Source organism: Pseudoliparis swirei, chromosome 22 (genome assembly GCF_029220125.1).
Source record: "Pseudoliparis swirei isolate HS2019 ecotype Mariana Trench chromosome 22, NWPU_hadal_v1, whole genome shotgun sequence".
Classification (NCBI taxonomy): Eukaryota; Metazoa; Chordata; class Actinopteri; order Perciformes; family Liparidae; genus Pseudoliparis; species Pseudoliparis swirei.
This window is the reverse complement of record NC_079409.1, coordinates 17812322-17828197: the sequence shown is the minus strand read 5'-3', so window position 1 is coordinate 17828197 and position 15876 is coordinate 17812322. Positions and strand designations below refer to the sequence as shown.

The window sequence follows — 15876 nt, the reverse complement described above, 5'->3', positions numbered from 1 at the left end:
CTTTACTTTCTTCGACTTTAAAACTGGTTTAATGTCAAGTGCTTTACAACTTCTCTTCTTTTTGTAAATGTAAGTGTAGGTTCCAGCCATCTGGAATGCCTATCAAGGGCATCATTTTCATCTGTATGCTCCCATTATTCAGGAAATGTCTTCATCTTCCTATGAAAGTCTTCTGTGAAACTCTCTGCCCGGTTGCCTTACACACATACTGTATTGGGACCAGAGTACACCATGTCCATTTCCTATGTCATTATCCTGACCTAACCACAAATGCAGACTTGGCTCTAAGGATATAACAAAAAACTACAACAAAACTCCATGACTGTTACTGACCACGAATACAAATGGGATGACACAGAGCAGGCAGTCCATGTTTACTCATGGGCATTTTGTTCCGTGGCAAGGTCACGTCTTGCCCAGAATACCGTCTCGACTGCCAATCGAGCAGCAAGCTGTCGTCTTACAAAATAGTATTTGTAACTTGCCACACACAGACAACACAAACAAATTAAAAGCCTTCCTTATATGTCTGGCACAGTGATCTCTTGCAACAAGAAAAAAAACCACCCACTAACAATACAGCACTTTAGCACTGGCATTGTCATTCATTCAAAGTCCGTCCATATTATTGATCGACATTTCCCACTTTAAACATTACACTATCGTACTTACCATGATTAAGCACACCTCTACAACAGCCCTTTCAATGTATTTGTTGGCATAATTCTGAAAAAGGTGATCCGAATAATATATAATATTACATAATTAACTAATTACCTCAGATTTCAACTTAAGTCATTTATATCAAATGTACTTTTATGCTTTTACACTGATTCTGATACTATCCAATATTTTACAAGGGAAATTCTCTGAAAGGACTCTTAAAAGGCCGATTTTCCACTGGATTTATGCTGACCGCCAAACCGGCCTGGTGCACATAGGAGCTGGCCGATAGTAACCATGGAGCGCACGGCCCCAGGCTGGCTAGATGCCGGTATGCTCATGCACCAGTTACAGATGAAAGAAAAGTAGACTGAATACCAGGCCATCACGCCACAGTCCACAGAGGCAATAGAGAATGTTTGTGAAGGTTTGAGGGTCGGGAATACAAAGAAACATGAAGATACAGGCACAAGAATCATAATTGAGTTCTAAAATAGAACTATTTTTGCACAAGCACATGCATGTATCGTCATTATCTGCATTGTTTAAGAGATCCTCCATATAGATTTCTTCCAGTTAACTGAAAGACAGTATTGTTAAGACAATTATTCTTGAAGAGAGGGAGGGACTAGTTTCCCTCATGCTTAGACAGGCTTTACAAGCCTTCTCAAACTACCCTAAAGATTGACTGCTGAGCACTGCGTATAAATCCATTACTGGTGCCCACAACAAATCTCAGAATGGAGAAAATTGTATTCTATACTGTGTGATTGAGCAACAGGGTTGACAAACAGTAAAAAACTCAAAAAAGGTGAAAAGAGGAGTAATTCACATGTAGGAGGTGGCCAAGATGAGAACATGCTATTGTATTAATACAAATAATGAGCCCTCTTTGGAGACTAACAATGCACTTTGTGCCTCTGAACTGTAAATTGCATCCTGGACTGAAATCTATGATTAAGTGAGGTGTTGCGTGGATGAAATGGTTGTTAAAGTAATGTTGTTTGCTTTATGCATTAGTTGAAATGAGCCGTAGGTGTATAGGCAATCATTGGTTTCTGCAATCAGGTTTGAATGAGTTCAAATGAATTAAAGTCTGCATGAGCCAGATAATTGTTTTCTGATATTTTTATTGTGGTCTTTCTTCTGCAAACTGCCAGAACATTTGCGCTTGAAACAGCAATACTGCTGAAAAAAGGGTGACCTTTTCATAAAGTATAAAAAACACATTTGAATTGCTACCCCTCAGCTGCTATGCCTAATCAGTTTTAGTTTAAAGGGCACATTTGTTTGTTTGCTAGACATACAGAATTTATGATAATGATTAAAATGACCAGAAACATTAAATGTCTGAAAAGGGAAAAAACAATTCCATTAAGATTAAATCTGGATAATAAAACAAAACAAATGATTGTAGAGCAGTGTTCCCTGGGCACTAGATGTACATAAACATGTCTGAAGAACTGAGACATCATTTTGAGCACAACGGATTAGGGTAATATATAGCAAATATTTGGAAAAATTAAACCCAGATTGAATAATTCCAAAAGTATTCCTCCAACATATCCCATATTGTTTTCCTAAAGGTAAATCACTAGTTAGTACAATACAGGTCCACTAAATGTTTGGATCAACAATCAAATAATCAATCAAACTTTTATTACAGACTCAAGGTCCAGATAGTACACAACATTAAAATATAATAAAATACACACAAAATCAACTTCCGTTTCTTGTCTAAGTCTTGGCTAAGTAAGCGACTCCAGGAAGTTACTGGTCCTGGCACATAATTTGACATAACCCCCGAATAAAATGGCAAATTGTCAGAGCTAGGCTAGCCATTTCTTCCCGTTATCAGTTCTTATGCTAAGCTAAGCTAACCGGTTGCTGGCTCTAGTGATTAAAATGACCAGAAACATTATATATATTAACCCAACACGCTGCAGGAAACAATTATGCATTGTTCAAGGCAATTAATAATTCATAATTAATAAATGAATGTGGTTGGGTTTAAGCACACAGTGGTGTTTGCATATTGTGAGGAGCGTCTCTGTTCTATTGCGTATCAATGTGTCTCATACTATTAACACACACTTATGTCTGATCGCCTTACCTGCGAGACGACTGGTTCCATGTGGTCAGCTGTGGTGGACAGGCAGACACTCAACACAATGGTGTGAGAGGCGGACGTCAGGACACTGGCGATGATGGCGTCCCGCATGGAGAACGGCAGCATGGTGTATACCACAAACACAATGAACAGGAAGAATGACACCTGTGGAGAGAGAGACACACTGATGACACACCTGCAGAGTAAAGCAGAACAGAGAGAGTGAAAGAGACCAGAGAGATGGATGGATGCACAAGAAGGGAAAATACAGACAGAAATAAAATGTCAGTGTTGACAAAAATAAGGAAAGAGAGAGCGTGGCCTCAGTTTGATAACCACCAACACTGCTTGCTAAAGTTACGCTTATTTATACGATATGCAGCTTCATCAGGGATCAGAGAAATGAAGAGGAAAGAAAATACAACCAAGACAAAGTACCTCCTCTGTTTGAGCCTTGGTGACGAACACATTTCTACAATGATAATGTCTTAATAGCCGACTACGGTAGTGAATGTAAATAAAAGTAACAGATCATCGTTTGATATTTGCTTCTAAGATAATGCTTTATTTGTGTATTGTTTGTTATAATTGTGCTCAAGTGAGAAATATGTTGACATGGTGGGAAATTCTCATAAATACGGCTCTTATTAAAAACACTGCCATTCTTTAAATATTGGTACTAATACAATAGAGTATTGTACCATTTGTGACAGCAGGGTACTGTGATACTTTTCTTCTACCGGTAAGACGTGCAATACTATCTTATAGGTTAGCTTAGTACCTATGTCATTGTTTGTGGCTAATGGCTGAGTGTCCGTTTCTATACAAGTTACCCATCTCACATAATTTGAGTAAAAAAAAAAAAATTCTCCGGCCTCATAGTAAACATTTGACAGTGATCCGTTTCAAAACAGTAACAAAGGGATGGATAGGATGTCTTGGTGGACCACCTGTGATGGCTTTGGCAATTGTCAGGTTGTTGTCTCCTCTTCTCTATACAACAACAACAACAAACTTTAAATATACAAGCCAACCCACGTGTTAAGTAACTTTGATGTGTCCTAACCTTTGGCAAAAGCACACAAACTTCTCGGTGCCATCTCTAATAAATGGCAATTTTGCTCAAAAGTGCAAAATGACTTTTTGGGCGGGCAGGGGTCACTTCTGCATTGGCATTATGTCACCACTTTCTATTATTGCTCATGGCAGAACTATGGCCACCAAACCGTACAGGCCCTCACTCCAACCTGCGCCACAACTGTTTATTTTTCACAATCAGTGGAGCATCTTTAAATCTTTAGTCTGGCATCTCCATTTTTACTATTATTTAAAGCCGTCTACATGACTGCATAAACCAACAGCTTTCTTTAATAATCCCTTCTGCGTGACAGTGAATATCATTTTGATTTTCCAGAGCAAATGGTCTGTTCTCTTTTATTTTTAACCATGCAGGGATGGTGGAAAATATTTAAGTCCAGCTAAAATGACACTGTTCTTGCCTTTGCTCCTCATGCCAGCTTTGCGGCTGCATGAATGCTCGTACCAAAGCGCCACAGCAAACTATGGGGTATGTAGACTGCCTTGTGTAAGCAAGGGAGGTTAAAAGAGGAGATGCCACAACTTCATATAACGTCATGTTATCGAGATAAAACACATCTGATCTGTACTTGCCGAAAGGTTCACTAGCTGGCACAGGATAAGAAGACACAAGGATGATTGATTCGTTCCACTGAGGCGCCTTCAGGCAGGGTGTCACAGTCACAGTATGGGTGAGAACATCTAAACATCGACAGAGAGTAGGGATGGGCCCCAATACTGTGTTCAAGTACTAGAACTCTTACTTGCAAAACTACACCGATACAACCGCACATGACACCACTTCGGCAATATAGGTTAACCTCTCGTCAATTGAGCTGAATAAACACCCAAGCTGCAATGATAACCTGATACACTGACAGGTTTCTGCATGTGTTCACATTTTGATGGATTTAACCCGTCTCCGACACATCAATTGGATTAGCTGTAAGGCTGTCAGCTGTGTCCACCTGGCATAATCTCCAGGGAAGGCCAGGTGAGGCAGAGTCTCACCCGTCATCATGAAAATTAAAAAGAAATGATCAAAACTCGCTTAACTTTTTAAGTTAAGCGAGTGCAGAACAGATGACGAATGCAACAGATTGTTTTTCATTTTTAAATAAGAAACATTTTATTCATTTACGATCTCAGACGAAGAATAAGAAGGTATTAAATGACTTCCAATATAAGAGGGAGCTGCTAATTGACAAATGCCATCGAGCGCAGCAACATAATTTGCGTCCATAAAGCCTTTTCTAAATGAATGATCGGAAATCCGATGCAGCGACTGAATCATGAAACTGAACCGAGGATAATGGAGAGTCTGCAGGGGAGACACACCTGCTGAGTTCGCCTGCATAATTGATACTTGATGCAGTAATAAAACAGCGAGGAGTTTCCTTCAGTGTGGTTACGACCAGCACATAAAGACCCTCTCTCTGACAATTAAGTGGACATGGGTTTTTCGTGGTCCATCATGGTTCAGTCAACTCTGCTTCTGCACCATGAATCAATCCTTGATAATGACGCTGAAGAGGGTTCATAAAACAAATTATAGAGACAGAGTGTCAGATTACATCAGGCTTTTAGTCTACAGTCTGTGGCAGAGATTAGTTTACAGGCTAGATTTACAATGTGGAGTGGTGGAGTGTGTGTGTGTGTGCATGTGTCCATATGCGTGTGTAGGTGTGTGTGTGCTTGTGTCTGCTATTTAGCCCTAAGAAAAGACATATGCTCCCTTCTTTTCTCGCTGTACTAAATCTGAGAAAACTGACATATTGGTTGATTTATATAAAAGATCCTGAACTAAATGCAACACTGCAGATATTAGACATCAAGCCAAAGTGCTTGGTTTGAAATTACCACAATCATTCTGTTTCTGAAAATATATTGTTTTCCAGTGTTTTAGAATCAAAACACCAACCTGATCTAAGGAAATGGCTTAATTAATCCTCTTCAAATGATATATTGCATCTCTCTTGGTCTCCCTCACTTGTATAACCCCAATCAGTATTTCCTGTCCTATTTTCACCATCTACGCTCCTCTTTACTATTCCATCCTCCTGGCAGGCTTCTTCCTTACCCCAACTCTGCTTTCACCACCTCCTCGGTCCTAAAGCCTAATGAGGCTGGCCGTATACTCACAAAGGAGTGTGTGTGTGTGCATCTGAACATGTGTGTGTGACCCACAGCGAGGGATCGAGAGACACGGAAAGAAGGAAAGGAGGACATAATGCAGGTTCCAGACATCTCTCAGTGAGGGGTGGAGGCTGCACCATACAGATAAGCCCATCTCTCCACCGTCAGCAAACACAGAGGGCTTTGTGGGGAGAGGATAAGCATCCCATTGATTTCAGGTTTGAAAATAGAAAGTGTGCTGTCTACAAACTAACTCTGGGAGAGTGGTGACGGTGAGCACAACACAGATGAGGAAATACTTGAACCCTCTGATTTTTATTTTACCTGACAGTGTACTATACTGACAGTGCAGTTTGTAATGTCACCATCTCTTGTCCTGTCTCGCCGTTTATCGGTGTAGATTTCAATATAAACACCAGTTGTTTTGACAGCTCACTTCCTGCCGCCGGAGTTATGATATGGGAAAGTGCATACAGAGACGATAATAATACCAGAACAAGGTTTAAAAAATTATTTTTAAAAATGCCATTGCTTAGAATCATCTTTCAGACATACAACATAGAGAAACTGGCCTGGTCTCAAAACAAGTCATCATCTCTTCCCACATGTTCTATCTTAAAGAAGATTTAAAAGTACACTAATTTCATTAGCTTACTGGTGGTCAACACAAAATGGTACATGGGACTTGACTAATTTTGCTTTCGACACCTATAATGCCCAACTGGTAACTGACCATTAAATTGGAAGAACAAAACTTAAATCTTGTTTCCTTTCATTTCGGTGCTACACTTACTATGGATTAACCCATCCAATTTTGATGGAAAGAGTTCTAAATGTCTTTCCCTTTTTTGGTGATTCTCTTGGCTTTGCTTAAGTTTATTGCCGTATTTTGCTTTTTCTGAAGTATTTGGAGTGGTTTCTTTTGCAACGTAATGAATTTAAGTTCAAAATTAACTGTCTTTCAGCTCTGTTTATGTCTCTGCCAACTTACGAGAGAAATATCTGGCTCTTTTAGCTGCCAATATAATCGTTTTTAGCCACTTGATTTTGGGATAAAATATATTTTCCAGTGCCATGCTGTCCATCTCAGCTGGGAAAGGAGGAACATCTGGCTAAGTCCTTCCCAAGTCATGTTCTGGAGATCGCTGCCTCTGCTTGTTTCGGAGCACAACCAATGCAGGACTCGAGCCGAACATTTTCATCTACTGACTAGCAACAGGATCATTGCATGAATGACATGGGACAAAAGACATCGTCCTTAATGAGCTAAGTGCTCTACATGAGGCAGTGGGAGTGCATGCGACCCTCCTTATAGTCACCGTTTCATTCCCCTACTTCTCATGGCTACAGCACAGAGAGCGTTTCATTATTTGACTTTTCCTTCGCCTCAGTCAGTAAATTATTTTCTGATGCAGACTTCCACTTTACAACTGCACAGTAACACCAGGGTGACCACAGATTCAAAGACTTGGTAAACAATATAATAGTCTGAATGCTCAGCATGCTCCCAGTCCAGGTTTACATGTGGAAGAACATCAACTGTACTTCAAACTCAAATCTGACTCGAGGTACAAAATGGTTTATGGATAGAATTGCCAGATCTCCACATGTCAAAAAAAACCTACTCGTACTCTAAATGAGCAAAGATTAACATACTGTTCTTAAGATAAGATCCATGAAAATCAAAGCATATATATATACACATACATATAAATATATAATATATGTAATTAATCATGCTTAATCCACAGAAACCTGTGATTAATTTCACAGCCCTAATATATATATATATGTGTATACACATACATATATACACGCATATATATATATACACACATATATATATATACATATACAGTATATACACACACACATGTATACACACACATATACTTATACTATAATTTCCTCAGTCTATAATATGGAAGCAAGCCCCTTAAACACACAGGGAGATGTGCAAGTCAACAATAGTGTCGCTCCAGATAAGTAAGATGCAGCATTCAGGGAGCAGTAATGACATAATGGCCTGGCATTACTGCTAAGCAGGAGAAAGGAACGAATAGTTTGGCGTTTGAATCCGTGCATATTTAGCTACCTATTTGTGATAGATAAGACCACACTATACATCTGTCTTGCCAAGTACTGTTCGGTAAGTACATCTTTCAAAAGATGAAGACCTGATGTACTGTACTGATTTCAATGAGCCATGTTGTTGCAGGAAGCACATGGCTGGGCTTTGCAAATTCTGCCGTTTGTTCGTCTCGACACATTTAACTACAGATGTAATGTTGGTGCCGAATTTTGCTCTGGAACTGTGACCTTCTCAATACCATAGATAGAGCAGTGGCATATTATATTGTGAGGACAACAGTCAGCAAGCCTGTAGTCGTCCCCTTGATGCTTGCATGGTCCAAAGATATGTATTTATTTTTACAACTTAATTTACAGCAGTTTCACACAACACATTGGCCAGGCTTCCTTCATACCAGCTGACTGCAATTTTTCCACCAGTGTGACTGACATACTTTTTTGATTGTCACAATGACTTTGACCTTTGAATTACAAAATCAAAGCAAGCAATATGGCCAAATTAAAATATCTCGTTCCTGAGATATTGCCTTCACCAGAATGCACTAGATAGACAGACAGACAACCTGAAGACTTAATGTTGCCGGCGCTGAGGCATACAAATAAACGATGACATGTCAGGAAGCACTCAAGCGTGTGTAATCAGTCCAAAATGTAAGCTAAAATGTACAACCGAAATTATATTTTCTGTCCTACATGGAGGAAGACCTCAAGGGATTCATCGCTGCTTGCCAGTTCTGTGGACAACAGGAGAGCACCTGCCAAGCCTCATCCAGCTTTCTTCATCCCGTGCAAATTCCTCATCATCCCTGAGGCCACATCTCTTTGGATTTCGTCAACGGCCTACCTCCCTTTGACGGTAACAGTCTTACTCGGGCATTGATTGGTTACAAGCTACCACTCCTCCCTAAGCATGAACTTGAGGCCAGCGTCCCCTCAGTCCAGATATTTGTATGGTGGCGTTGATGGACCTAGAAGTTTGTTTGCACAAGTAAATGTGTCAATGTCTTTGAAATGTGGTAGAGTGATATTCAACATAGCTCCTGCAGCCATTATCTGTTGTTCTTAACCGTTTGACTGATTGCAGGCAGCCCAGCTCTCCATTTAATGAGAGAGTAGGCTGACTCGTCTCTTAAAGCCTGTCCCCACGTACATGCTCTGGAAGAAGGGGGCAGACTGGGCCGGCTCTACCCAAGAAAAGAAGCCATCAGGCCTATGGCCTGTGTTGGTAGCGATAGACGGGGGTGGTGCCGTTTGATGTCTGGCCTGGGGAGTTGGCTTCTGCATGTCACAATCCAAGGTAGATGTTAGAGACGGGTGGTTACTTCCCTCAGCGTCAGGGGCTTTGCATCCCTGCGAGCAAGCGTCAGTAAAGAAGAATTCCTCCTCTTCATCATAGGATCTCCAAGTCAACTGACTAACTCTTTCATCATCATCATCATCAAGAATAGCATAAGAAGCAGCGAAGTCCCGATTGGCCCAGGTGAGGCTGCCATACCCTCGGACATACCCCGTTCCCACAGCTGTATACATCAGTGGGTCGACAGCAAGTTAGCTCAAGGGGGAGAGCAGCACAGTGGATATACACATCAGTGGAGGTTACAGACACACGCAGGGCGAGTGTCCCAGCCTGATATTTTATTGCCGCAGGAACAAAGATTGAGGCTTTTTCTAGCTTCAATGGGATAGTTAGCCGTAGCCATAGTTAGCTTGAGGGCGACAAACACTTGTTGGTCTGTGAATTCGTTAAATAGCTTGTGCACCAACTGGGCGAGTGTAAGAGTAGATACGACTACTTTCTTGGCTAGCGTTGAAGCAAAAAAAGCAATATTTTTCTGGGGGTAAGGTATTGCTACCACTACCTCTTGCAAGGTATTCATGTTGCTGGTATTGCCAACGTTATTTTCATGAGAAGGAGTTTTTGAGTTTCTGATGAGGTCCCGCAGGAGGCGTCTCCATAATGACACGTGCAACGAATGCTGAAAGACAACCACGTTTCATGCACACTAATGTCCAGCCAGTGGGTGGTCAGTGACAGAGTGACACGAGAACAAAAAAAACGTCATCCCTGCATCGGCTTCACTGTGGCTTGTTCACCCTTAAAGGGTACCTGTAGTGAAAGCGAATATGTAGCCAGATCAAAAGACAATGTGTTTCTAAAGGTTATTCATGCACTGACGGTCCAGTATTCAATAACAATACGTAGTTTAGGCTGTTCAAAGTCCTCAACTCCGACATGCGACATTGCACTGGAGCTTGAATATGTCGCGGGTGGTGTGACGTCAAATCGTTGAGAGATCGACAGCCAGCCACAGCGGATGTGTTCAGATACCAATATAAACAACGTCGGCGCCGCAAACAAATGCTGAGAGATTGATAATATGGACGATGAAAGATTGTCTGATTCAGCAACTGGATACTTGTTTGAACCTTTAAAAGCAGACTATCCCCATTTAGTGAATTGTGACAGCGATGATAGCGATGATTCTGATGAAGTTGATGCCGAAGGACCGCCGGTCCAGATGCTTCACCGTGCGGACCGTGCACGCAAGTCGGCGGACGTTTGGTGCAGTTGTGGGAAATGTGTGCCACAAAAAACAGACAGAGAGTGCATTTGTTGTAAAGAGCACGAACTTATGTCCGATGATATCGTGACATTAGACCTCATCTGCTTCACACAAAAGCGTGAGCTTGATAGCTACATCGCGCATAAGCCAGCGCTGGAGATGTCTTTCATTGATGCAATGATCGGCCGACATGTTCGGGGGCCTGCACCCGAGGGAGAACTGTCAAATCGGTAAGTTTGCCAGTTGTTTCATGTAGGCTAATTTGCGATCACCAGAGTTGGTGTGATTATTACTAATATTCTGAATATATTCACCTTTATTCTCCCATAAGCGAGAGGCCTAACATTTGCCTACATACTCCGGATTGGCTGAATTCCTTTCAACGACTCAACGTCATAGTTAGCTTTGACATGAGTAAATAACTAGCAAAATGGCTGCGCCCTGAAGCGTTCACGGACTCGGAATGTTGACAAAGAAATGTAAATCCTCGGGCTATGCGTGACTTGTTGACAATAGCGGCGGGGTAAATATGATTTATTTGATGCGCCGAATGGATGTAGCACGTTGTTGTTTTGCACTACAGGTACCCTTTAACCCCTACGCTGCTGCAAAATAAAGCAGAGGCTAATGATGAGACAGACACACACCTCCATCCCTCCATGTACCCACTGTCTGGCCTTTCGGAGCCCAGAAAAGGTGTACCGCGCACAGCAACATTTGTTTTGACGAGCAAACCCCAACAGTTCCTTTTATTTTCAACAAACGGTATGTTTTAATGGTGTAATGTTGCTCAAGGATGAGTACAAGGTGCAGTTTCAAACACAGACCTGTTATGTCAGCCAAACTTGTGTGACCAATCACATATTTTTGGGAATATGTGCACCCAAAACTCTGGAACAATGCATATTCCTCTACAACAAATGCATTCACTACAGAAGACATTACTGTTTCTTACCTGATCCCACGGACAGATGATCCCGCCAGAAAACATAAACAGGTAACCCATGGCAACCAAGCATGCCCAGATGACCAGGGAGAAAACCCGAAGAAGCTTCTTGAAAATGGACTCAATGCAGACGAGTACAAAAACCGCCAGGAAGATAGCCAGCGCTGTGGGCACAGTGATCACAAATGTCACGTGGTCCTCAATGTTCTGAAAAAAGAAACAATTTAAAATGTAAGAAAAAGAGGGACACAGAGACACGTGGTGGAAGAGCGATGTACTTCAGCAGAGAGAAAAGGAATACTATTAATACATCATAAAATCTAAGAATTTCTATCCCTACCAGTGGAACAAACTTCATATTGAGAGGAATGAGGGAAAAATTATAAAAGGCAAAAAGGTGAACCAGTAGTAAAGTTGAAGCCCCATACATAATGTATTTGCTGCTGCCTTTCTGAAACACTCTTGGATCTAAAAGTTCTAATAAAATGTTCAGGAGTTTCTTCAAGGAGGATAGTACAGAGAAATGAGTCGTTTGTAACGTCTGCTTTTGCCAGGTTTCATCCCATCATTGCTTTTCCAGTCGTGTGACGGGGGATGGAAATGCATCAGGATATGATATGTCGGCAGATTTGACTGTTTAGGTAAAAACCTTCGTAACAATGACCTCACTGCGCAGTGATACTTTAACCCCATCCATCAATAAATACAGCTTGTTTTGGACTCTGATTATTATTTTTTTGCAGAATTATTGGATTATTGTCAATTTATAATTTAAACCACTGTTGTAAATAATAACGGTCATACATTCTGATAAAAATGTATATTAAAGTTGAATATGTTGATTTTTTTATTAAACATTGAAGTCATTCATCACTAAAACCAATTTTTACTCACTCCATCATTGTTTTCAGAAGCAACCTAACCAACAACATTGTGTTGTTGTCAGTATCTCTCACACTGCTCTTTGCAGATGTCCTCTTCCTCTCCATCTCTCCTCTGTTAGCCCCTCATCTCCCCTCTCTCCCTTTCTCATGCTCATAGTCAATGCACTGGGACAGGAGGGGATGTGTGTGGACACATAAAGCCACTGAGAGTTCCTCCCGCCCAGAGCAGTGCTCCAAAACAGTACAGGATTTAGGTCAGCCAGATAGCAGAATGGAGGGATGATAAGATTCAAATAAAAGACATAAATATCAGGAAGTGAGAGATGACAGACACAAGAAGGGAGCAGGAAAAGCCATGCCTAGCAGCACAGCGACAGCGCAAAAAGAAAAGAGGATGTGGAACAGATAGACTCAGCAGTAGCCTGACAGGAAAATATATTTACAGAGATCCTTGTTTGTTGAGAACCAAAATAAATAACAGAATATATTCTTAAAGTAAGATTTTTTTGCCCTTAAAACTATCCTATCCTAAATAACCTACACCAGTGTGGAGTAGGTTATTAAAATCCAATCAATTATCAGAAAAGAAAATTATAATAAACTGATGTTACTTTTGATCTTTTAGATAAGGGACCATTTTTAATTTACGAATTAGGCATAATTGATTCTGATTTGTCTGATTGTGTTGATTGCATGAAAATGCACCTCACCATCTGTTGTTTATAGTGAAGAGAAATAACTTCAAGGTTTTCATTCAGTTCCAGTGATTTGTGTGTGCCAGTGCTCTTTCCGTGTGATTGAGAATAATCCCTTCTTAATAGCAGACTCAAATGACGAGGCAAACATTGTATGAGCTTTAATAATGTTATGTTAGTATATCTATATATAAAATCATTATATATATATATATATATATATGCATTTTTTTATTTTATTGAACAACATTTGTGTTCAGATTGTTGTTTTTAATCTAACAGAGTACCTTGCCTGTACTGCATTTTCAGGTTTTTAGTGTGAAGCTAAAAACAAGATAAAAATAGAGACAGGAGGTAAACAGATCTCCTTTCAACCATGAACTCAGACAATAATTGAGCCCCTTATTCCTCCTCACTTTTATCTCACCCTTCTCTTCACATTAGTGCTGCTATGAGGACCCCATGCTGTGAGCGCATAAACTGTATGTGTTGTGTGTATGAGTCTGAGAGAGGAGCTTGTGTGTTGTGTTTGAAAAGCCAGAAGATAGTGTGTGTGCGTGCGCGCATGATTGGCAAGCTAGTTTGTGTGACCCTATTTTTTTGCATGCTCATTGAAAATATGAGAGTCTACAATATGGGTGTGTGTACACAGCTCATGTGCCTGGATGTCCCTGTCCACAGTGTTTACATAGCTTACACTAAACATTTCCTGACATCCACATGTTTGTACAGTCCAGGTTGTTGGTTTATTTGTACTTTTAAATTTGCTAAATTCATCCGTTTGTCTCATGTAGTAAAAGAGCAGCTTACCAGTCCTGAAGCAAAAAACACAGTCAGCAGAGCCAGGCAGGCTCCCATCACTATGAGCAGCAGGAACACAATCAGAGGGTGCTGCTGGCTCATACAGTAGTAGGACTCATACAGCCAATCCGGGGAACTGTTCCTCTTCTCGTGACCTCGTCCCCCTCCTTTATCTCCTTCACCAGAATCCCCTGCCCGGTCCAGGAGATACCGCTTCCTCCTTATTGCCTCTTGCCACATGGATCTTGGAGCCGAGAAGGTGGAACAGGAGGAAGGGAAACTAGAGGAGGCAGAAGAGGTGGTCACTGCTGAGGTATTAGTAGTTTCCTCCACAGATGAGGAGCAGGTGCTCTGCACAGCTCTCTTGCTGTTGTTGCTCCTGTTGGGGACCCTGATGTGAGAGTTGCTGATCTCGTGCTTATCCTTCGGTTCCTCTACCCTCTCCTGTCTTAAGTCCCTCAGGTGGAGACAACTGAAAGCTGAGGGTGAGTCTGAGTCAGAGGCAGTGTGCGCTGGCTGGAGAGGTGGCAAGAACGCACTGAGGCTAGAGCGCAGCATCCTCCTCTTTCTCCTCCTGCCAACATGTTGGAGCGGGAAATGAAGGGGAGCTCAGAGACTGAGTGCTCTTTAGTGTGAGAGAGAAGTGGGAGGGAAGTGAAGGGAAAGGGGAGGGAGAGAGGGCTAAGGCGGAGGAGAGGAGGAAAAAGAAGGCGCAGCAGCAGGGAGAAGTCAGCAAGTGAGAGAGAGAAAGAGAGAGAGGAAAATAAAAGAAATACATTATTATGTAGTATTATGCAATATCAGAATTTTGAGATATAAATTGGGAAAACACTAATTGAGCTGGACTCATGATAACCCACACTATCAAACCCCATGCAATCCCACTCCCTCTCTCCCCAGAGTCAACAATTAGTCTTCGTGCCAAATATGTTAAAACTGCTAGATTAAAAACATTGATTAATTGCTAACTAAATTGAATGTCATAACCGATTCTGACAGATGAATCTTAACCTTATATGTAATTGAGCAACTCCGAGAGTAGGGCAAAACAATAACAAATTAAAGCGGACAAACACTCACACACATTAAATATGCTAAAAAAATTATGCACACACACATGCAATCATGCACTAGCACAGACACCAGCTGAAACATTATGAGAGTTGTGCTGGTCAAAGTACTGCTTTTATGAAGATGAATTAATGATGACTCCAAATTCCTCTAATTCTCTCACAACTTGAGAATTTGAGTGCCGAGTTTGAATTGCACAAAGCAATAGATCCCCATTGTACATATCCATTTTTACAAAGAATATTTCAACGGCTTGTTCGGGTTGTCACTTTCGTGAATGAGTTCATGCAGAGTCAGCACATTAATTTTGTAAACTTCATTCTTGTAACCAAGTGTGTGGCGAGTCGCTTACAACCACAGATCTATCTATTTGCACCAGGATGGTTGAGAGGCGGAGCATAAGCGTGGGCTGTTTTTCTATTGAAACATACCCAAACACCACCTGGTTGTTCCTTCTCATTGAACTACTTCCATTTTAATATTCAAATTGTTGGCACTACCTTAAAATTTGTTTTGAGTCCAAACGAAAGCAAACGAAAGCAAACTCAAGTAAGATTCAAAGTCCTTTGAAGGCAGCCCCCTTGATTAGGTAAAGGTAGATGAAACCAGAGCAACAGACCTGCCTTTGAGCTTCTGGAGACACAAGACGACTGCACACCAAACAAACACTCGTCAAGCCAACAGTTAACGATCCCATCTGCACACCTGTTTAAAGGCCTTGTCATTTGCCACTCATTAAAAATAAATGGATCAGTTCTACCAACAGCCAGGGGATCCAAAGCACTCAACTCTTACTGGATCATTCTTGCTTTGTTATTTCTGATTTTCCACCTTACTT

At 41.2% G+C, this 15876-nt stretch overlaps 1 protein-coding gene across 1 annotated transcript in view; it reads right to left on the bottom strand.

Annotated features, from left to right (window-relative positions):
* adcy2a (adenylate cyclase 2a) overlaps positions 1-14481 on the bottom strand; it is a 42715-nt gene extending 28234 nt beyond the window's left edge. The window contains exons 1-3 of the mRNA XM_056443724.1: positions 13977-14481; positions 11597-11794; positions 2777-2938 (exon numbers count right to left, since the gene is read on the bottom strand). Coding sequence (XP_056299699.1) covers positions 2777-2938; positions 11597-11794; positions 13977-14207 — 591 coding nt within the window. The 5' untranslated portion in view covers positions 14208-14481. The remainder of the gene's footprint in view (positions 1-2776; positions 2939-11596; positions 11795-13976) is intronic.
* Positions 14482-15876: the final 1395 nt, after the last annotated feature.